The sequence below is a fragment of the Chironomus tepperi genome, unplaced genomic scaffold (genome assembly GCF_022539635.2).
Source record: "Chironomus tepperi strain 1889 unplaced genomic scaffold, CSIRO-AGI_Ctep_v1 contig_85, whole genome shotgun sequence".
NCBI classification, from domain to species: domain Eukaryota; kingdom Metazoa; phylum Arthropoda; class Insecta; order Diptera; family Chironomidae; genus Chironomus; species Chironomus tepperi.
The window spans coordinates 3687038-3710355 of NW_027226207.1; the positions used below are offsets into that span (position 1 = coordinate 3687038).

The following is a 23318-nucleotide window of genomic DNA, read 5'->3' on the forward strand; positions in this document are numbered from 1 at the left end:
GGCTTTGCAATGAAAATCTCATAAAGAACAAGAGAAACTAAAATCTCATCAAATACTTTAATTAATTAATCAAAAATCGAAAAAAATTTATAAAAATTGTGTTCTAAAAATAACGGTTAAAATTAATTTCAAAAAGTAGCTAAAATAACGCGAAAAATTGGGTACTGTGACTAGGTATTGGTGTGATTTTCTTACAAAAAGAGAGTTCAGGTAATTTTTGTTTTTCACTAATTAATCTTTATTTTCCTAGCTTAAGGATAATTGCAATGTATAATTAACTATGTAATCTACGAAAGTATGCATAATGTGATGTGGAAAAGATATTAGTTTTCACGTAAAATCCAAACCAAAAATTTAACTTTGTTCGCGTCAAAAAGCAATGAAAAAATTCATCAAATCGAATGGAAGAAAATTACATAATAACAAGTTGAGATATTTTTGACGAAATAGATCAATTTAAGTGCTTAAGAAAATGTTGATTCCGCAAAAGCTAATCAATTTCTCATGCACTATCACCAAAAAATCCTGACATAAGCCTTAAATACTGAAAAAATGTTGTTTGCTGGTTCATGAAAATTATCGATCCGTTCTTCTTCAGAGTAATTAAACCTTCTACTCTTATTAAATTTTATACTTATAAATTCAGGTTTATTTTTTAGGTAGTCTCTTGCGTTTCTCAAGTCCAGAAAATTGTCATATTGGAATACATAATCATTGGATAATTAGTGGTTATCCGGTCCAGAAAGACATCTATAAATCGATTGGTAATATATTCAGTACATACAACTAACTCGAAACTATACTTTCCTTACTAACTACCTGCCCAACAAATAATTTGTATAAATATACTAAACTTTTCAATTCCAGATTTATTAATCTTCTAAACATGCCAAGGTCACGTAGTCGTGAACGTGATAATAGACGAAGAGATCGAAGCAGAAGTCGAGACCGAAAAAGTCGGTCAAAAAGCAGAGATCGTGATAGAAGACGTGATCGATCAAGAGATCGCGATTATAAGCGACGAGATAGAAGCCCAGATAAATACAGAGATAAACGAGACAAATATGAATCATATAGACGTCGGTCAAGAGACAGGTCGCAAGAAAGACACAAAAATCGTTCACCAGATAGAGATAGAGAAAGGGACAGAGACAGGAAAAGACGAGATTCTCGCGATAAACGGCGATCTACAAGTCGTTCTAAGAGGCTAAGAAGTGAGAGTTCAGAACATAAGCCATCACAAAGTTCCAAGACTCAATCAGATTCCGTAAAACCTATAGTTATAATAGCAAACACGAACAAAAAGAATAAGCACAAAAGTCAAGAAAATGGCAATAATGAAGGAGATCTTCGTGAATCTTTCGAAATTGCAAACGAATTTTCACAAGAAGGTTTCGAGCAATTTAGTCGTGATCATGGAATCGATTTTGATAAAGTTGAGACAGAAGAAGATCGAATTGCAGTTCATGAGAAAATGGAAGAGCTTTTAAAAGAGCATTTTGCAGCACAAGGAAAAGTTTATCCACCGCCTAAGCAAGAAAAGCCAATAATTAATGTCGCCACAGGATTCGCTAATGACGGATCATTTTTAGAACAATTTAAGAAAATGCAGGATGAATATAAGCAACAACAAGAAATGGAAAAGAAACGCCAAACATTGGAAAATAAGTTAAGAAATTTGCCATCAATTCGACGACGAGGTGCAAAAATTCTTAAAACTGGCTTAGTCGCAAAGACAATCGTTACGTCAGAAGGAACTATAACAACAAATTCTTACGAATCTTACTACAAGGAAGTTCAAAAATATAAAAACGCCTCATCATGTGATAATGATCCAAAAACTCGACCGCTCGTCAAATAATTTTAGAAAATTTCTACTCTTTTTATTATTTTTTCCTTTTTCTATACTTTCCATTACTATTTTTTCCCCTATTTGTGTCTGTATCACATTATGTATGCATATTTTCGTCTGATTATGATGGAAAATTTATGATTTTAAACTTATCTAGTTATCAGAAAAAAAAATTGTATTAACGTTTATTTATAGACAAAACATTCTCAAATCTTAAACCTTTAATCAGGCACGTAAATTTGAAAATCGCAATCAATTAAAATGGCCCCAAAGGAAATTAAACTTGAGACAGCTCCATTCGACCCACGATTCCCAAACACAAATCAGACACTCTACTGCTACCAGAGTTACATTGATTTCCACCGCTGTGAAAAGGTCAAGGGACAAGGAGCTGAGGTCTGCGCATACTTCAAGAAATGCTACACAGCCATGTGCCCAAATGCATGGGTTGAGAAATGGGACGGACAACGTGAGAATGGCAATTTCCCAGGTCGTATTTAAATAACTACAACTTCCTCAAAAAGTAAAATTTCATTCACAATAAATCTTAAAATTGAAAAATTGGAGGAGAAAATTTAGTTCCCATATGTAAAACAGATAAAAACTAAAAAAACTTAAATAAAATCAATGAAATTCAAAAGTTATAAAATATAGTAAGATAACTAATAGACTCTTAATAATAGAACCTGATTTTGTTATGATCTACTTGAAATATATTTAATGTCAATAAAATTCAAGTACTGGATGAGGTAATTTCAGTACAAATATTATTAGCTGTATGTCATTATCAACAACATAGGGGTCTGCTACTTGATCGAATAAAGTAGTTGAAAGCTAGTCGAAAGACCCGCAAGAAGCATTGCCGCACATATTCTGTTAGTCGTGTTAAGGCGGCGCTACAAAACAAATGTAGCTAGAAGAAATTAGAAAAAGTTAAATTAATTTATTTTGCTAATTTTTTACATCCAAATCGTGATATTTTCGTGCCTCTAATGAGTTAAACTATTATTTTAGCTATAGAAAGCACTTTAGTTATAAAAGTGGCAAGTTTTGTAGTGAAAAAGTATTAAAATTAAGAAATTACTGGAATTGGATATTGTGTAAAGAGAGTAGAATACTAAAAAAAATTTGCTACCTAATACCATAGTAGCCAGTTAATTGAACAAAACATACATATCAATAAAGCAATAAAAAAAAGAGTCTAGAGGGAGTTTCTAGATCGTCTGGATCTTTTTTTAATGAAAAAGTGTAATGTGTAGAGTTCTGCGGTCAAAATGTTACGATTTTTGAGCAGACGACATCGAAATCATCAAAATATTAATTCCAATAGTGACATAAAATCACAGAGAATTCCAATAAATAAAAATTTAATACAGTGTCGAGTTATTTTATTGGATAATAGTGATATTAGTATTGAATTATCGGTAAGTCGAATTGATTTCCACCTTTCCTTATTACACACGACTGGATAGTCCTAATATAATTTAATTAAATTAAAAAAGAAATAATATTGGTGTGTGGACATAAGAAATGAAAAAAAGAAAAACTTTCTTTCGCTGAGATTTGTTCATATTACCTATATAGGATAGAGTGTATGGCAGCATATATACACAATAATGGAAAGAAGCATAAAGAAAGAGTCAAGAATAAGTTAGAAGAAAAAGCTGAAAAAGCAATACGAAAAGAAAGAAAGACTTTTTTGTGTAATTATGTGTGTAGATCTCTTTCTCTCTGAATGTTACTGTTCCACTATTTTATTCAGACAGGCAGGCACAGTCTTTTATTTTTTATTCGTTTTGTGAACGAATACTTTTTAAGTAAGCACAGTACTCTCTATTCAAATTGTATAAATGTATTATATGCGGAAGAGAATGAGAGAAAGAAAAACTTAATTTTTCCCTTTTTAAGCCTCGCAATATTCTTTAAAATCATTAAATTAATGATAAACTTTTTTTATTTTCAATTATTTTCAACTGTAAAACCTTTACATCTATATATATGCTTCATTCTATTTATCGACAGAAAAAAGCTCTCGCCAACGATTTGTACGAGCAAGTATTTTATACGTTAGACTTGATTGAGAAAGATTACTTTGGTCTACAATTCACCGATGCCAATAATGTTAAGCACTGGCTTGATCCCACGAAGACTGTCAAGAAGCAAATTAAAATCGGTCCACCGTATACGTTACACTTAAAAGTGAAATTCTATTCATCTGAGCCGAATACGCTTCGTGAGGAATTAACGCGCTATCAATTCTTTTTGCAACTCAAACAAGACATCTTGACAGGTCGACTTGAAGTCCCCGAGCCGACAATCTTTGAACTTTGTGCATTAGCATTGCAATGTAAGCGATCATTAATTCAGGCGGTTCTTTAAGTAGCTCTTTATAGCATCTTCTTGCATAGTAATAATAATCATGAGTCATTCTACATGTTGCGTTATACATATATTTATTATGATAAGAACACATGAGGTTTCTGTTTACATTCTGCATTGCGTAATTTTTATTATATTTAACTACCCAAAAAGCTCACTTAAAGAACAGCCATAATTTCCATACTTAATTGACTCATTAAAATATCTAATAAAATAAAATTAATATAGCTGAACTTGGTGATTATGATGAGACGATTCATACTCCTGCGACTGTATCGGAGTTCCGTTTTACACCGAATCAAACGGAAGACATGGAGGAAGCAACGTTGGAGGAGTATCGTAAAATTAGAGGTTTGACACCTGCTCAAGCGGAGATGAATTACTTAAACAAGGCAAAATGGCTTGATATGTTTGGTGTTGATATGCATACAGTATTAGGAAAGGATGGTTGCGAATATCATTTAGGATTGACACCAACAGGAATTTTGGTCTTTGAAGGTGCTCAAAAAATTGGACTATTTTTCTGGCCTAAAATAGGAAAATTGGACTTTAAGAAGAAGAAATTGACACTTGTTGTTGTTGAGGACGATGACATGGGACGAGAACAGGAACATACATTCGTCTTTCGTCTACATAATGAGAAAGCTTGCAAGCATTTATGGAAATGTGCTATTGAACATCACGCATTCTTCCGCCTACGTGGTCCAGCAAAAGGACTTTCTGCAAGACAGAACTTCTTTAGAATGGGAAGTCGATTCCGTTATAGTGGCAAAACAGAGTTTCAAACAACACAACAAAATAGAGCACGTAGAACGGTTCAATTTGAAAGGCGTCCTTCACAAAGATTTGCAAGGCGACAAAGTCATGTTTTGCGTGACAGACAAAAGCAAATACAACAACAACATCAACCGCCTGCATCACAAGCACAATCATCATCATCCGAATTGCAATCTAACAATGATGATTCCCAAACTATTTCCGGTGCATCTACGTCATCTGTTAATACTGTAATACACAAAAGTGAACTTAATGATACTGCGTCATGCAACAAGTCAATATCGTCAAACGAGGATACAAATTATCAGCATGCGGCAATCCAAATGAAACTTTTAGAGATTGAGTCGTCAAGTCGTATTGATTCGGATGCACCGAAATCGCCATTCCTTCAACCGCAAGGATCTTTTGGTAAAGCATCCATAAAGAGCTTTAGGAGCAATGGCTCTTCCATTCCTGATAGTCAAATTGATAATTTGCTAAAACAAATAAGCAAAGAGTCACCAACGGTGCATTTAGAAGCTCTTAACGATGTAACAAATATTAAGGTCGGCATTAATAAAACATCAGAATTGGAAATGAATACAGACACGCTGAAAAAAATTTCAAATGATAAGCCGAATAATCAAATTAAATTAATTAGTAGTGCAGGCCAAGCGAAAATTCCGCCAAGTCAAATTAAATGTAACATTTTAAAAGGTAAGAGCTTAATTTTCCCAAAATAATTAACAATTTTTATATATTTATACTCATTGTGGCTAACAATGCTCTTTTTTTTATTACACGCAGCGCGTGCTGAAGAAGAACTAAATGCCCATTCAAAATTTACAAATCAATTGTTTGACGCTAATGACTCTCAACAGAATGGACCTACGTTTGTGGCTGTTGTAAGTGTTATTTACTTTTATTATTTAATTCTGCTGTACACATAATTATTTCCAAACATGTAAATTTTCTGTGTGTGCTCATTTATTGCCATTTATGCGCTATTTGAGGTTCTTTCCAGTTCTTTCATTCATTGTCTCGGAGAATTTGTTGTTGTCTTACCTTTTATGTCTTATGCTATTAATTATTTATTCAAAAGTCGTGTACATTTAACGATTATTGTAATTTACTTGTAAACTATTCTTGTCACTTGACAAAATTTTCCGAGACTTCCGGAATTATTGAGTTGTAAAAAGTCAATAAGCGGAAATTTATGATAAAAAATTGGAGCCTCAATATGCTATGCGCGTTTGTTTATCGCTTGATCATAATTATTTTTGTGTGCGTTCTCTATAATTGCCATTTATCACCGTCATGATCATCATTTCATTCATCGACTCGTAACATATGCGTATAAAATGCATGCATGTAGGGAGGAGACAAGTTAACATTGAATTTAAATGGTGGAATATCGACAGCACCAACAGTATCACAGCAATTGGCATCACCAACAACACCGAAATTATGCAATCTTCCATCCACAATACCGCTAATTCCAACGCCAATTGAGAAGAATATTAACAAGAATGAAAGTGTAACAGTCACACATTTCTCCGACCTTCATGGTGGTGTTGTTGAGAAAATAAGTGTACCCGTTACATCGGGAAGTTCATCGTTCATGGATACTGAACCAAAATCACCGAAAATGGAATTTACAACGACACGAACAAGTATTAGCAATAATCCATTTGCTGATGAAATTTTAAATACATCCAAGACAATTATATCGACAACGACATCATCAGCAACATCACCGACTGTTAAAATATCCACAAATAATCCCTTTCATAGTTCATTTAATGGAATTGAAACAAGCTCACCTGAAAAGTCGGTTAAAATATCATTTTCAATACTTGGAACTAAAAATCCATTTGACGAGAATATAAGTGAGGAATCAAATGGTATTGATGCTCAACTCAACAATAGTAATGATAGTAACAATAATAGAAGTAATGGCGATAATGATCAAAGCATTGATGATGTGGACAACAACGATATGACATCGATTTCATCGATTAATTTAAAGATAGACAAAAATAACGAAAATAACATTACAATGATTAAAATGGAATCTACTGATAAGAAGCAAGCGAATGGTGAAATTAATACTACCGCGAAGAAGGTAAACATTTCTTTATATCCAAAAATAAAAAAGTATCAAATCTCTTCATTAGCTGTGTCGATTATGTATCATTTTCATGTAGTTGTTCTGTTTGCCGATTAACACAATTTTTTCGTAGTGTGGTGTTTGTGCACTAAAAAATTATTACTTCCTTAATTAGCTTATAATAATATCATCTAATAATATTTTTTTATTATTATCTCCTTACAGGATATAAATGAGAATAATGGAACAAGGATAATGACAAATAACAATTATGAAGTATCGCCGTGGTTAGTGTCATCTGAAATTGTTCAAGCAACTATGACCAAGGATCCTCCAATTATTCGTAAGTCGGTTATTACGACCCAATTGTGAAGGAATAGATTTTTTCTTCTTCGATTTTTATTTTATTTTAAATGACTTGATTCAATTAAATATTTTTATGTAATATTTATCGATTTGAGTTTGCTATTTAGATCCAATAATAGTGTGGTAGGCTTCAGTCTTAGACTACATATTTGAGCAGAGAATATTTTATGAGTGAATCTTAAAAACGGGATTTTTATGTCAGATTTTTTTGTTGGGAAAATCTATGACGCATACAATAGATACGTAATTTATTAATTAATCTATTCGTAGAAAACCGTTAGGATTGATTTTAAAATGTGTAAATTAATTTTAGTACTTGACATTTAGAACAAGAAAAATTTGACAAAAATATTAGATTTTTTTGACTTTCCGTCTACTTTTGGAATTTGAAACTAGATTGATATTAATCTTTACACCATCTACTGTAAATAAATCGATCATATGACAAAGAAACGCTTGCTAAACGGCAAATATAACAGAAATTCCATTGTGTTCTAAAATTAGTAAACAAAAAGTTCAAGTTTGAAGTTTTACAATGTAGCATGTCTTTGTCCGTAAATTCGTTAGACAATCAATTGTATCCACAGTTCAAATGTCATATCTTAATATCCCAAAATTACAGCGTGTCGTCATTAATTTGAGGAAGCTCCAAAAAAACCGTTAAACTTTGATTTTAAGTTCAATGACTACAAAATTACTTCAATAATTGAAAGCCATTTGGCTAACAGAACTGACAAAATGCCTACATTGAGTCATCCACCTCCGGTAACTGCTTGACTAATTTGCTGTCTATAGGAATATTGTCAATTTATAATACCTTTAAAACGTTCATAAACATACATACTAGCAAAAATGCGTGTTATGGAAATCAAAATTGTCATTTAATAGTCGCCTATGAATAATGAATAAGCAGCAGCAACAGGCTTGTATAGACAATTTGTTTTGAATCTTTAAAGATGAAAAATCTGTTTACTTGGAAACCTGTGTGACAATATCGATTTGCTGACTTGACATATTCATGTTATATTTGCTGATTTACCTTCAGATAATGATATTCTTACTATCCGTTTTTATCATAAATATCTGGCGAGATTCCAATCAGAATAAGAATTGCTCATAAATATTCTCTCATCACCGGCAATTTAATTGAGTTAATGCCACTAAGACAAAAAATGATTCCAATTGGTTAGCATGTATGAAGGTCATGAATATCTGCATAAGAAATTATCAAATCCTACCTAATTTAAAAACTGAAAGTAAAATATGTGCTTAAAACTGTACGTTTGACGCCTTAATTTGTCAAACACCTTTTCGCTTATGGTACTTGCTTATATTTTTATATTATATTGATTATATTTTTATTAGGCTGTTATACTCTATATAAATATATTTTTCAACAAATTCATAATTATTAGTTAAGATCAGAAAAAAAAATCAATGTATTGCTGCTTACTTCTTTTTAGTACTTAAACTATGCTGTATTTTCCATACTTAAATTGATCTCGATTATATGGCATAATTTTTTTTGAAAATCAGAGTTGGCCATGTCTATGTGACATGAAGATTGTTGTATGACACAGATGTTGTGTCACAAGATAACATGTTTCATGTCACATTGTCATAAATGTGTCATAGATCAAGACTAGATGATTGCAGTTAATTGCCAACTCTGCATTTCGATTCATTCATGTTCGTTCCCTTGCTTGCTACTTTTTTGAATTACATTCGCACGTTTTGGCATAAAATAAAGAAAATATTCCGTTTTTTTGTGCTTTTTTTTTTGAAGAATTGAATCACGGTTGGAGTTTTATCTTTACATTCCATAATTATCATAATAAGCATAATAGATGAAAGACAAAACAAAAAGTTCCCAAGTCTAAAACTGTAAAACAAAAAAAATAATAATAAAAAGAGTATGAAAATTTTTTGTGCACTCTATAATTATAAACTGTGCCATGATGATGATGATGAGACCAATCTATTATTTTACTTCTTGCATTTTTTTCATGGAAAAAAAAATTGAATTGACTGAATTTATTAAGAGAATTAAACTAAAAAAATTAAAATTTCTTCTTCCAATATTCCAATTAATCCCGTCCAATTTTTCTGCTAAGGTGACTTACTGTATATGTTCTATTGAACGTAATCTTAATACATACCTAAATCGTAACGAGAAATGAAAGAGGATTAGATGATTTTTTTTTGATGATGAAATTGAAAAAATTTGAAAAGAAAATCCAGTTGTTAATTAGTATAACATAAAAGAAGTACAATAAACAGTTTTTTTACAACATTTAACAAAAAAAAGACAAAAGAGAAAAAAAACGTTTAAACGTCGACGATGATAGATCGGAAATGATAATCAAAAATATACAATATTATATTTATGAGAAGATGAAAATTATACGTTTTTAAAAATTTTACATACCTTAGAATGTATGGAAAAATGATAAAAAAAGAAATAAAGTTTATGTCTTATATGAAAAATAATAACAAGATGTGGAATTCCATTATTTCAGTGAACATTTAAATATTTTTTTCAGATAATACCTAGAAATGACAACAAAACAAAACCATAATGATTAAACACAATTGTCTGTCGGCAATATGCAGCACATTAACTGTTTTTAAATGTCTCATTCACAGTGACATGTCAACAATTTTAATCTATTCGATCGAGGCAGAAATTTTGCATCGCTTAGTGGGAATTAATCATCAGCATTGATATTGTTGAGTTGTAGATTGTCAGAAGTTAGGTGATTATGTGGGATTGCAATGAATGGCTGTATTGTGATCTTTTGTTGACGGATTTCAGTATGTCGATGATGCTGATTAGCTCCTATTGATTCCTTACACTGTGAATCGTAGGGCGTTAATATTTCGGGAACTGGTTTCTATTTCTGGCTACTTCTGCTAGTTTATTGTATTGTTTCCCAGCCTTCTTCTCTACGCCAAGTAATTTTCCTTTTGTCAATATGTTGTTGATACTCAGTAGCTATTTTTGAACTGATTCTGCAATATTTAGAGCTTATTTCCAGCTGTAGCTTTGTTAATGACTTTCATTTGATTCGACACTGGCTTTGAACTGCATGATCTTAGTCTTAACAAATTAATGGCTAGTTTTAACTGCTTCTCATCTGACCTTTAATCTTCATTAGAATTATGACCTAATCACAACTCAGAATATAACAAACAACCAGTTATATCCCATAAATCCTACATATTGACATAAACAATATTAATCTGCAATAAATTTCATAATCATCAATTTAAGTTAGAATCTAAAGACAGTCCATCATACTTTTTCATCTTGATTGTTTTCAAAGATTTTTCAGCATAATGTTTCATTTTTATTTACGATAATATTGATAAAGATATAAAAGGCCAAAGGAATACAAAAAATCACATTTAAATTTTTTTCTTTGCTTTCATTCTTTTTTTTTTCTTTCTTTTAATGATTTTCCATTAATAACATTCAGAGAGTTTTATTCCATTGACTTTTTTTTCAATAATCATAATAATAATAGAAAAGGAAATGAAATAGTTAAGGTAAATAGATGGAAACAAATAAAAAATATATTTTATTTAAATATATGCACTTAATAATATCTCTGTTTACAGTACTGAATTAAGATACTTTCTAAATTAAAATATATATATTCTTCTGCTGTTCCTTATGAATAACTAAATGATGGCATAAAAGATTTCTCAATATAAAAGAACAACCATCAGAGGATAAAAGGGTCAGATTGGATGATTTAAAGTCGAGTGAGATTTTTTTCATCAGAACCGTGCAATTGTTTCTTGAAACCGTACAAATGTATTCTATTTTGAAATGAGTTTGCTAGTCTAAAGCATTACAATTCCCATTCATTTCACCAAAAACCTTACAAATGTTTTCAAAAGTCGCTGTGTTCTAGAACCTTACAATGGAACATTTGTAAACCTTATAAATGCAAAATTTTGAAATGGTACGGTTTTCGAATACACATCAACTGCCTCAAAATTACATAAAAACGCTTACTAGACTAATAAGTTTACAACTATCATTGTCCTTAAGAACCAAAATCAGATATGATCTAAAACTTTTATCCTGTGATAATTATAACAATCAATTTGTCTCAAAAATTAATAAGATTTTTTTTTCGGAATTGCCAAAGAAAAGAAATTTTTTTTCAATAATTTCTTCTCACTTTAAAGGAGAAAATTTATCATCTAGCTACGTCTATCCATTTAATCAGTAAATGGATATAAAAAATTTTTGCTACTTTTCATATCATTTTTTGAACATTGTCCATTTTTTGTTGATGTCTTCAAATTGTCAAGTTTAATTAAAAATTGGTAAAAATTTTGTCATTGACAGAAAAATAAATCCTATTGTTAGTCATTGAACATGTGAGTGTTGTTTTCTTGTGTATGTGCGTTGAAAGGAAGGAAAGGGTTTTGTTTTTTAAAAAATAAATTTTCAAGTTTATCTGTAGTTAGAAACTTCATCTATTTCATCATCATCTTGTTTGCGAAAAAAAAAATTACTTGTCTTGCATTGATGAAGCTCGAAGGAACGACCAATTAAATGATAGAATATGACAAGACGGTAGTTCCTTCAAAGTACGATACAATTATAGCTTTTTTGCTCCTAATTTCATTGGACCTCGTGTAGCTCTCCTAGCTTCAAGCTCTCGTTGACGTTGAATTTTCTTCTCTTCTCGTTTCCTCCTTGCTTCGTCAAATTTAGACGTACCTAATGATCACTTTTCATTTAGCAAGCTATTACGTTATTAAAATAGTCATGTAATTTACCTGTACCAGTTTCCTCAATTGGCTCAAATTCATCATCATTCCACGCCGTCCCATAATTATCCCAGTTTGAATTAGCACTCGAGTTTATGTCACCATCTCCATTATTTTTTATTGGACTTATATTATTGACTGTATTATTATTGCAAACTCCACTTGACGAATGTGATTGAGAATTGGAATTGCTGCGTGACGCTGATGCATGATTTCCATCATGATTATTTGCTTTCTCTTCAAGCTCTTCATTAATTGGTTCTTCCTCTAAACTGCCCCAATCACAATCATTATCCCATCCATCACGGACTTCGTTAACTATTGAATTTGCATTGAGATTGGCACTCAATGTTGATGGACCAGCCATTGGTGATGATGGATCCTGTGATGTCTGTGGAAAGTATGACCTTTAGTATCAATTTATTGAATAATTCCTTTAATACTTACATCCATTTCACCCCAATTTTCTTGATCCCAATTTTCAGCACCATAATCAGAAGCAGAAACAGATGTGTCGTTGCTTTCATGTTCCAAAGAAGTCATTGACGTAACACTCGATGTTGTCGTTGAAATGCTACTACTTGACGGTTGTTCTGCATTAATTTTTTGGAAATGAAATTACGATTAATTAAGTGATATTAATAATGAAAATAGTTCTTAAAAAATTGATTGCAATCAATGGAAATAACTGAGTGACTTATGATATTTTAATTATTTCTCGTGCCTAATTAAGACTAAATGTTAGTTTATAGATTAGAGTCATGCATTCATGATAACTGATACTATTTTGAATCTCACGCAATGATAATGGATTCGAGAGCCAAAGGCTCAGACATGAGTCAGCAAGCAATAAAGTTAATTCCATTGAGTATATACCAAATTTTGAAAGAACTACCGATCCACAAAAAAATAATCTAACTAAAATTAGCGCGAAAATCTTGAGAAAGGTTTTGAAAGTAGATTTGCATATAATTACATAGCACTAAAAAGTAGTAGTAGCTTAAAGATAGCTCAAGTCAGTAAATCATAATGATTAGTGTTTAGTATTTGAAATATTTTTCATTACCATATGTCAAATGCATTTAAGTGTATTTCGTATTGTTATCAAATTAAGTATAGTATTTAAAAAAATTAAAGAAACAAAATAAACCTATCACAGGTCTTGATAGCTTCGTGAGTCTCATAAAAAAACAAATCACAGTCAAACTATCAAGACATAAAAACAATTTGAAATGAACGCGAGACACACACAACCATTAAACATACCCAAAGAAGCAGGTTTGCTCAAATTTTTACCCGTTAACGGCGGTCGAGGGCGAGTGTCACTCTGTGATCTATAGAATTTGGCAGAAACAGCTGAGACAGCCCAGCCAGCCCATGTTGCTGCCGCATTTCCAATTGTTGGTGTTGCTGTATGCACATCCGCTTCTAAAAATTTACTGTACTTAGTAAAATGCTTGATAAGAAAATGTATAGAACTTACCCATGCTTTCTCTTAATGTTGGATCTTCAGACACACGCTCTAATTTACCCAAAAATCCTCTAATAGTCTTGAATGCTGGATCCCGTACACTCTTTTCTGGATCAGCCGTTAATGGACAAAGTGCCGGCAAAATGCGATTTGCCACTTCGCTCAGCAAAAAGTATCTAGACAGAGAATTATGAGTTAATTAATGAAGTATTTTGAAATTATAATTAACTTACTGTTGAGTCGCAGCCAATGCTAAAATACCAGCAACACCTATAATATGGAATGTTTAAACAACATCATTAGTGATTAAGACAGGAATTAATATTAATGTATGACTTACGGCTTGGAGGAAATGGATCACGCATTGCTCGAATAAATGCCGACACAAGAACTCTTTGTCTGACTTGTGGATGTAAATGTTGAGCAATTTTACCTAAGCATACTGTCGTATTGGTTCGAATTCCACCCTGATCATCCCTTGATTGTAATCTGGCAAAATGTCTGAGCACCTCAACATTCAAATTATTATAATTTAATTTTGGAGCTAAATGAATAATAGCTTTAACAGTTTGCTCGCGAATCGTTGCATTCGTGTCGAGAAAACCGTGCGCGACATTTGGAAAAATCTGGTCATTTATAACAGCTGGCGTCAAATGATGAATAAACAGTTCTAACTGTTGCAATAATCTTGATCTCGTCACGCGGTCTGTTGACGAAAATAGTTTTACGACACACGGTACGATTTTCTTTTGGTACTCTCCCTCGTCTAATAATCGTCCTAATTTAAACATTGGAGCTAAAACTATTGAACCTATTCCTGAATATTCATATGCATTAATTAATTGTGGTAAAATTTTATAACGACAAACATTATCCGGAAAATTATCTAATTGTTGTGTTAAAGCATTGAAAAATCTATTCTTTTCAGCCTTATCTTTGATTTGAATCTCTTCCAAGAAGAGTAGAGTATCGACTAGTTCGTTTTTGAAAAATCCATTCGGCTTGCGACATCGCGTTATTATATCAGCTGGATTGGGACGATTTGATGGATTCGCGCCCACCAACTCACAATAGAGTGGAGCCAGTGTTTTTGGAATCTGCCGGAAGGAATTCACGAAAAATTATCACTACGAACTAATTTGATTATTTTAGAGTTCACTTACATTTTCTATATCTTTCAGATTGTTTCTCATTTTTAGTGGTCCATTGAATGATTCCCAAACTGTCGCAAAGAATAAGTTATTCACATTAGCACACATCACAAATTATTTCAAACATTAAAATTTAACGACTTTTCAAAATTTAAGTGAACTGAACTGACATGAACACTGAATTACTGAATGAATAAAAATTCAAAAATCAAATTTAACGGTCTTCACACAAAAAGTTAAGTTAACTTAAACAGCATGTCAGTGAGTCATTAAAAAGTGAACATCACGGCGCAGTTTGTTTTGGAAAAGTGCGATATTGCGTAAATAATTTTCACTTGAGAATTGTGAAAAATTGATGAGATTTACTTACTTAGACAACCCAAACCCCACATGTCGGTTGAACTGGAAGTAGAACAATTCCTTTATATATGAGAGATTTACCTAGCTCCTCTAGTAATGCCAACTCACCATTTTGTCGTGTTTTTCACTTTCGATGGATCACTCTTTTCTGGTGGATCGTAAATTTCTAACGTTGGTGGAATCTTCACTGGAATGATTACTTGATTGCTCTGGTTGTTCATGTCTATCGATTGCACATATTCAAGTCCACCTAATTTCCATTCTCCACTCGAATTTACAAAAACTGACCAAATTGATACATTATTATGTCGCATATTTCCATCATTATTAAGAAACGATAAAGCTCTCTGGAAAATCAATTAATCAAGTCGTTAGAAATGGATATAACGTGTGGATATGACGACTTACAGTAATTTGAAAGATTCCCCATGCAAGATAAAGATCCTTTTTGTTACCATCTAATTTATCTAAATGAAAACCCAGCGTTTCCACATATTCGGTTGCCACGTAAATCACTTTATCATTTTCAAAGCTGTCAAGAAATTGGAGAATCGAGGGATGTCGTAAGGTTTTTATTCTCTTGAGAGATGCTTTTGCTAGTTCCAACTTCGACTCTGTACCATTTTTAATCTCAAACGCAAAAATCGAAACCTGTTCGTCCGTGCCTTTTCTCTTGCCCTTCTTTAAGCTCCATATACTTTTCTCTTCAAATCCTACAAAGCAATTAAATTAATTAGAAAACTTGAGATCATCATTTTCTGATGGAAAACAATAAAAATATTGGAAAAATTTTTCACTATATTGAAATCAATTTCCTCAATATTTCTTATCCATAAATACCTGCGACATTCTCGACAATCTCATAAGGAAAATCTTTTGAAGTGTCTCGAGAAAAAAATGACCACATTATGACATTTAATCTATCTGTTTAAACTAAAAGAAATTAAAATTTTTTCTTCTATCTTTTTTATAAATTTTCTTAATGAAACCCCTTGTGCTGACTTCACACAAACTTCCAGTCACTGATTTTAATTGATGAAATTTTCAATCCTTTATAATCAGTGTTTAACCCTGAAAGAGAATTGATATTAATTTAGTTGATATATACTCTAATTAAGTGGTGGATGTGCTGTTAATAAGGAATAAGTTTCTGACGAAATCCGTACAGTAAAAGGAGTTGCTCACTAATTTGCTCAGTTTGAATTTCAAATTTATTTTTTCCGTTGAATAAAAATAATTCGAAAAATACATAAAGTACATAAATGGCAATTTAAATGCTTAAGATTCATTTAATTAATGTTTAAAACCATCACCAGTAAATAATAAAATAAGGAAGACACTATACTTCTTCAATGGACATAAAAAGTTGTGCATTTACTCTAATCTACCAGAATTCCTATTCCTCTCGTTTCGATTCAGTCTTTAATCATATGTACAAAAAGTATGTATGACTAGATGTCGATTAGACTGAAGCAATCGAAATAGAAAGGAACTGAAAATTATAAAAAAATGTTAAAAAAGATATGTGACATAAAACAAAATTTGATAATTTTTTCACACACACGTGATAAAACAAACATATAAAAGCAAAATAAAATGATAATAATGGTTTGTTAATACTGGTGTTCAGTTGTAACAAAAATTGCATGAAAAAATCATCAATTGGATATCTTTTTTTATTTTTTTATAATTTTGCATTCGGAACTCTGGTGGCTAATTGTCATAAGTTCGACTGCTTATCGAATCTCAAGGTCATTGAGTTGCTATTACCAGGTTCATCAAAGTATCCGATACTTCTATAGAACGGTATCAGTTTATCCTTACATTCGAGACTCATTTTATAACATCCAAGATGTTGAGCTAGTTGCGTTACAGTCACAACAATCAATTTGCCTAACTGCTTGCCACGGTAAGTATCATCAACGACGACATCCTCAAGATGCGCTCTATCTCCGCAAGAATGAATGAATTTTCTCTCAACCACTAGTGTGGCACTACCAATAATTTTGTTCTTCCTCAGATCTTCAATGACAGTCACATAATAATCTCCTTTTGCACGCATTTCCGCAAATCGATCTATGTGTGAAATAAAGCTTAATTAATGCTATATTTATTTTGAAATGATTTTTCTTTGTTTACTTACTTAGAAACTGCACCTCCGATATTTCACCAATACTGGTTAATTGGGAAAGACTTTGTAGAAAGCCACGACGATAATCGCCACTCTAAATTACGGCAATTAATTAATGGAATTCGTATTAGGAAATGATTTCGACTTACTTTTAGTGGACGAACTTTCAGCCATGGTTCACCAGGCGCTACGCATGTGATGGGTGGATTGAATTTTGCAGGTGACCGAAAAAAGTCAAGTTGAAGTAGCAAATTCGGGTCGTAAAGATAGATTTCTTGTTCCTATGAAAATGTCAAAAAGCCGGTTTTTAACAAAAGTGAAAAAAAAAATCAAGTTACGTATTCATGTTGGTAGAATGAATTTTTAATGGGACAATAATCTCTAAAATATGTGTCTCTGGGTCTTAAAAATTCAAGATTCAAAAGATCCAGTTAAAATATAAATATGAGACACTTTCAATTGTAATTCAGAGAAAGTCGATTTTTCATGCATGAAAAGATCAGGAAATAAGGAAAGCGCAATTGAACAATGAGTTATGTTGGCAGCATGAAGGAGAAAAAGTGAAAGGCACGGTTCTTTAATCCAATGCATTTAAAAATGTTTAAAAAATTATAGAGCAAGGTCATGGTTTATTTCGCACTATTTTTATAGAATCCGGAAATGTTTGAGTGTTTTGTTTAGATATACACAGAGAAACTTGAGATAAGGTCAACCAGTAAGGAGAATATTGTGCTGTATTTAAGGAATGTCTACGTATTCAAAATATACTTGCCTCTTTACTAGCCATATTATCAGATTCACTTATAACAGACAACTCAAATAAACCTAACACAGAATCCACTGTTAAATAGTTCTTTTACAACCAACAGACATATAAACACTGACTGATGGATTAAATTAGTTCGATTTATCTTCTGAGCGAACTTTTATTTATGTTTGTGGAGAAAATTGGTTGCTCAGTTTTGCTCACATTTTTTGCCAAGTTTTTGAACAATTTTCGTGGCGAATAAAAATATTGATTAAATAAAGAATTATGCAGCTGGAATTAACCGAACAAATATTAAATTACATTCAGGAGCATGAGAAAGCAGATACACTCGACTTAGCCGCTCATTTCAATGAGGATCATCAGAAAATTATCGGTCAGTAAAAACACATTTTATATGTCATCATCAAATTTAATATTATTCAAATTACAGGAGCTATCAAGAGTATTGATTCTCATGGTGAACTTTTGAATACTGAAACGACAGCGACGAAAGTTTGGGAAGTTACAGGCGAAGGAAATTATGTGATTGAGCATGGCTCACATGAAGTTACTGTATTTAATTCAATTCCGGCTGATGGAATTTCTCAACCCGATTTGATGAAGGTAATAATCTTGATTTAGTCTTTCGGGACATGAAATAATAAATGTTTTAATTTTAGACATCACCAAATGCAAAAGTAGGATTCAGTAAAGCAATGTCACAAGGATGGATATTGATTGACAAGTCAGGAAAAGCTCCACTAGTACGTCGTAAAGTTGAGTCTGTAGAAGATCTTGTGCAACAACATTTAATTGATATTGCAGCAGGAAAAGCAGCCAACATTCCCGACAATATTAAGAATGACTATAAAAAAAGAAAATTGGTCTCTGAAAATACCATTAAAAGCTTCATAATTTCAAAAGGACCTGATTTCAGCACCGTTTTAAAGAAGCTTGAAACTGATTTGACAACTGAAATGCTTTCGTCTGGATCTTGGAAAGATCTTAAATTCAAGGAATACAATTTTGAAGCATTAGGAGCTCCACCAAATGCTGGTTTCCAACATCCGTTGCTTAAAGTTCGATCAGAAGTTGCTGAAATATTTACTCAAATGGGTTTCGTAGAAATGCCAACGAACAATTATGTTGAAGCTTCTTTCTGGAACTTTGATGCTTTATTCCAGCCACAAATGCATCCTGCAAGAGATGCACAAGATACATTCTTCTTGTCAGTTCCTGAAAAAAGCAATAAATTTCCACTTGATTATCTCGAAAGAGTAAAAGCAGCACATGAAAATGGTGGAAATGGCTCAATTGGATATAGATATAATTGGAAAATTGAGGAAGCACAAAAGAATATTTTAAGAACACACACAACCGGTGTCAGTGCAAGAATGCTCTATAAGCTCGCTAATCAAGAAGGCGGTTTCAAGCCAGTCAAGTACTTTTCAATCGATAAAGTCTTCAGAAACGAGACACTTGATGCTACTCATTTAGCAGAATTTCATCAAGTTGAAGGTGTTTTAGCTGGTGTAGATATAAGTCTTGGTGGTCTTAAAGGAGTCATCTCTGAATTTTTCGCAAAGATGGGATTAACTGATTTACAATTCAAGCCAGCCTATAATCCATATACAGAACCATCAATGGAAATTTTCGCATATCACAAAGGTCTTGGCAAGTGGATTGAAATTGGTAATTCAGGTATGTTCAGAAGAGAAATGTTGGATCCAATGAATATTCCCCAAAATGTCAATGTCTACGGTTATGGATTGTCACTCGAAAGACCTACAATGATCAAGTATGGAATTAAAAATATTCGTGAATTGATTGGACCTAAAGTTGATCTTAAAATGGTACAGGAATCTGCTTTATGTCGACTCGATAAATAAATTTAAATGCTGTTCCTTATTTCTTCACTCTTTTAATTTAATGAAATAAAAAAAAATTTAAATATTTATTGAATAACTTTTAGTACAATATGAAATTACTTAGAGCATCATACAGGCATAATTTATTTTCTCTCTTCAGTTTTAATGACTTCAAAAGCGTATCCATTATTCTGCAAATCCTTCAATAAACTGGTATGTCTGAAAGCAGCAGCTGGAGCATAAACGCCACCATTTTGCGGCATATTATTCCTTTCCTTTAAAATATTCCTTGCGCACAAAACTAAAGCATCACAAGTGGCACCATATCCGGGATTCTTTATTGTAACTTTTGTGGTGATTTTTTTATTCATTGGAATATCAAATTGGTCAGTTGATTCACTAAGCTTTTCCTTCCATCCAAGACCAAGGAAATACATTGTCAAAATTGAATTTTCATTCTTTTCTTCCGATGGACCTTCATGACTTACAGCACCAAATGTAAAAATCTTTGGATAATTTAATAACAACTTTCTGCCAAATTCAGAACGTGCCAAAACGCCAAAGACAAATCCTAAAAGAAGGGTTGTAGACAATGCAAAAAAGCTTCCAAATGAGATGTAAGCATGCATTTGAACTGGTCGGTTCTTTTCTTCCTCAAAAAAGTATCTTTGTGAACGTGAAACAACTGATCTATCAGATCCCATGAATGGAATACACCACTTATTTCCAATGATTGGCTGTTTGTGTGCAAAACCTCTACTCTTAAGAGTTGGTTTGAATCTTGGGAGTTTTTCCTTGAACAATTGTCTTCTGATTCCTCCCAATTCATTAGCATGAGCAAATCCATAAACAGCTGACTCATAGGTTCCATAATGAATGCTTGCACCTGATGGCTTATATCCATCAGTATATCCCCATGTAATGAATGTCTCAACTGAATTGAGTGTACCTTTGAATTTGTCTTGTAAATAAACAATTCCCATATCTGCTGGAATGCTATCAAATCCACAAGCTGATACGATGTAAATGCCTTTTTCACGTGCAGCATCATTGTATTTTAATTGCATTGTTTCCATATATTGAGGCTCACCAGATACATCGACATGACTTGTAGAAGTTTCAACACATGCCTTAACGACTTGTTCCCCGAAGAATCTATATGGTCCGCAACAATTGACAACTACTTTAGCTTGTACTGTCATTTCCTTCAATGATTTTTCATCATTAACATCAGCGATAATTATTGGAATTTTTGAAAGATCCTGATTAGTTTTTGCTTCGACTTCCTTTAATGTTGCCTGTAACTTTTCCTTGTTTCTTCCTGCAACTGCCCATTTAAATCCTTTCAAAAGGTTGATCGAGCTGATTATGGCATACTTTCCTGTATAGCCACTAGCACCGAAAATGACGACATCTAATCTACCAGCCATTCTTTCTCTGTATTCTCTTTATTTCTGATGGATTAATCTGAAATCAAAGGATTTATATGGATTAATAAAAATTAATTATGAGATAGTATAGAATGACTAATTAACTACAGTTAAAGTATTTCCCTCATAAAACGACACCAATAATTTATTCATAAGAATTTAAGTTCACAAAAGTCACAACTTTGCCTTAATTTCACTATTATCGAGAACTTCGAAAGTAACTCCGTTATCATGTAATTGTTGGATTAATGATGTTTTTTTAAATGCTGCGGCGGGACTGAAAACACCACCAAAGTTAGGCATCTTATCACGTTCGTTTAAAATAGAAAGTGCTGATAACAAAACAGCCTTTGAAGCAACTCCATAAAGTGGATTTATGCACGTTATTTTACATCTCATTTTCTTGTTGACTGGAATGAGAATGGATAATGGATCATCAAATGTTTCTTGCCATCCTTCACCAATTAGAATTAGCTCAAATACTGTGTTGGCATTTTGTTCCTCAGATGGTCCTTCGCGACTTGTAAATCCAAATGAGAATAGTTTTGGATGATTTAGAAGAAGTTGCTTTCCACGATTGTACTTGATCATCTTATTAAGCAATATACCAGCACCAACCGTCTTCAAAGCAGTTGACAAGGAAGCAAAAGCCGTAAATGTTCTGATTTGAATTGGTCGTTGCCCATTATTTTCATAAAAGTATCTTTGTGACCGAGATATTACTGATCGATCTGATGAAGGAATCGACAGACACCATTTGTTGTCCAATTCTTTAGCTTTATGTAAACCTTTAACATCTTCAACAAATGGCTCTAGTTTTGGAAGTCGTGTATTGAATAATAATTCTCTTATAAATTTCAAATCATCAGCATGAGCCATTCCATGAATAGCAGATTCATATGTTGCATAATTAACAATTGGACCAAGTGCTTCATAATCATTCAAATAACGAGCTTGGACATATATTTTAATTGAGTTTACTGTCCCTTTAAACTTGTCTTGAAGATAAACAGTTCCCATATCAGCAGGCACACTGTCAAATCCACATCCAGTGACTATAAAAACCCCATTTTCTATTGCCTTTTCATGATACTTCAATTGCATTTTTTCCATATATTCTGGCTCGCCTGATACGTCTACATGATTTGTGAATGTTTCTATACAAGCTTCAACTACTTGTTCACCAAAAAATCTGTACGGTCCACAACAATTAACCACTACTTTGGTCTGCTTTGTCATATTTTTTAATGATTTCTCATCATTAACATCAGCTATGATAATTGGAATGTCTGACAAATTTTTATTACAGTAAATCTCAGCTTCCTTAATTGCTTCTTCTAATTTTGTTTGATTTCTTCCAGAAACTGCCCAATTGTAGCCATTTAATAAATTAACTGCTTCCCTTATTACATACTTTCCAGTATATCCACTTGCTCCAAATATTATAATATCGAACTTTCTATCCATTTTTAAAATATTTAATTTAATTGACTTTTTGTGGACTTTGGAACTTTTATGGTCGAGTTTCTTGGTTATCAAAAAGTGCCGTAAACAATAAATTTAATCAATGATTGTGCTTTTTAAAACATAAACAATAACCCAACGTCCTTACTGGAACTTTTTACTCACCTTAATGTTAATATATCAATTTAATATCACATAAATTAATGGAATAATGAAAAATAGATGTTGTTCAATCGGCAGAAAAAATTGAAGTGCAAAATCACGAAATTGCAACTACGCACGATACGTAGTCATGAAACACAACTTGTTATGCGACGACACTTGAGCAACATAAGTTTTTTCAAAATTTTAATTCAACGAAAGAAGTTAATCATTGTGTAATGATGTAAAGAATTCATGTTTAAAATATATGTTAGGTCACGGAGGTATTTTTGTAATGAC

General features: G+C 32.3%; 6 protein-coding genes and 1 pseudogene across 10 annotated transcripts; 3 read left to right on the forward strand and 4 right to left on the reverse strand.

Annotated features, from left to right (window-relative positions):
• Positions 1 to 216: 216 nt before the first annotated feature.
• Positions 217 to 2028, forward strand: LOC139086554 (U1 small nuclear ribonucleoprotein 70 kDa-like). Of its 2 annotated transcripts, none has more exons than XM_070635019.1 (3): positions 217 to 599; positions 647 to 764; positions 868 to 2028. In XM_070635019.1, exon 3 carries the CDS (start codon positions 887 to 889, stop codon positions 1859 to 1861), a length of 975 nt encoding a protein of 324 aa, XP_070491120.1. In that variant the 5' UTR covers positions 217 to 599; positions 647 to 764; positions 868 to 886; the 3' UTR covers positions 1862 to 2028. The 2 variants fall into 2 exon arrangements, with proteins under 2 accessions (XP_070491120.1, XP_070491118.1); XM_070635017.1 differs by having other exon boundaries at positions 660 to 764.
• Positions 2029 to 2733: 705 nt separating this feature from the next.
• LOC139086049 (band 4.1-like protein 5) lies at positions 2734 to 9959 on the forward strand. Its single transcript, XM_070634335.1, has 6 exons — positions 2734 to 3276; positions 3875 to 4199; positions 4460 to 5704; positions 5795 to 5892; positions 6363 to 7112; positions 7323 to 9959. The coding sequence occupies exons 1-6, from the start codon at positions 3127 to 3129 to the stop codon at positions 7467 to 7469; spliced, it is 2715 nt and encodes a 904-aa protein (XP_070490436.1). The 5' UTR covers positions 2734 to 3126; the 3' UTR covers positions 7470 to 9959.
• A 1058-nt stretch (positions 9960 to 11017) lies between these two features.
• Positions 11018 to 16346, reverse strand: yata (N-terminal kinase-like protein yata). 3 transcript variants are annotated; one of them, XM_070634906.1, is made up of 12 exons: positions 16077 to 16346; positions 15645 to 15949; positions 15345 to 15583; positions 15247 to 15278; positions 14889 to 14947; positions 14066 to 14822; positions 13959 to 13995; positions 13738 to 13901; positions 13521 to 13682; positions 12702 to 12847; positions 12264 to 12645; positions 11018 to 12204 (listed from the first exon to the last, which is right to left on the reverse strand). In XM_070634906.1, the coding sequence occupies exons 1-12, from the start codon at positions 16141 to 16143 to the stop codon at positions 12083 to 12085; spliced, it is 2472 nt and encodes an 823-aa protein (XP_070491007.1). In that variant the 5' UTR covers positions 16144 to 16346; the 3' UTR covers positions 11018 to 12082. The 3 variants fall into 3 exon arrangements, with proteins under 3 accessions (XP_070491007.1, XP_070491008.1, XP_070491006.1); XM_070634907.1 differs by having other exon boundaries at positions 13551 to 13682; positions 15247 to 15296; XM_070634905.1 differs by having other exon boundaries at positions 15247 to 15296.
• Positions 16347 to 16424: 78 nt separating this feature from the next.
• On the reverse strand, positions 16425 to 18328 carry Gnpnat (glucosamine 6-phosphate N-acetyltransferase). The gene is made up of 4 exons (XM_070634913.1): positions 18140 to 18328; positions 17517 to 17648; positions 17380 to 17461; positions 16425 to 17312 (listed from the first exon to the last, which is right to left on the reverse strand). The coding sequence occupies exons 1-4, from the start codon at positions 18152 to 18154 to the stop codon at positions 16957 to 16959; spliced, it is 585 nt and encodes a 194-aa protein (XP_070491014.1). The 5' UTR covers positions 18155 to 18328; the 3' UTR covers positions 16425 to 16956.
• alpha-PheRS (phenylalanine--tRNA ligase alpha subunit) lies at positions 17391 to 20080 on the forward strand. The gene is made up of 3 exons (XM_070634908.1): positions 17391 to 18509; positions 18567 to 18739; positions 18796 to 20080. The coding sequence occupies exons 1-3, from the start codon at positions 18401 to 18403 to the stop codon at positions 20002 to 20004; spliced, it is 1491 nt and encodes a 496-aa protein (XP_070491009.1). The 5' UTR covers positions 17391 to 18400; the 3' UTR covers positions 20005 to 20080.
• On the reverse strand, positions 20017 to 23198 carry LOC139086449 (saccharopine dehydrogenase-like oxidoreductase). 2 transcript variants are annotated; one of them, XM_070634910.1, is made up of 2 exons: positions 23043 to 23198; positions 20017 to 21450 (listed from the first exon to the last, which is right to left on the reverse strand). In XM_070634910.1, exon 2 carries the CDS (start codon positions 21411 to 21413, stop codon positions 20127 to 20129), a length of 1287 nt encoding a protein of 428 aa, XP_070491011.1. In that variant the 5' UTR covers positions 21414 to 21450; positions 23043 to 23198; the 3' UTR covers positions 20017 to 20126. The 2 variants fall into 2 exon arrangements, with proteins under 2 accessions (XP_070491011.1, XP_070491012.1); XM_070634911.1 differs by lacking the exon at positions 23043 to 23198 and adding an exon at positions 21522 to 22911.
• On the reverse strand, positions 21588 to 22880 carry LOC139086499 (saccharopine dehydrogenase-like oxidoreductase pseudogene; annotated as a pseudogene).
• Positions 23199 to 23318: the final 120 nt, after the last annotated feature.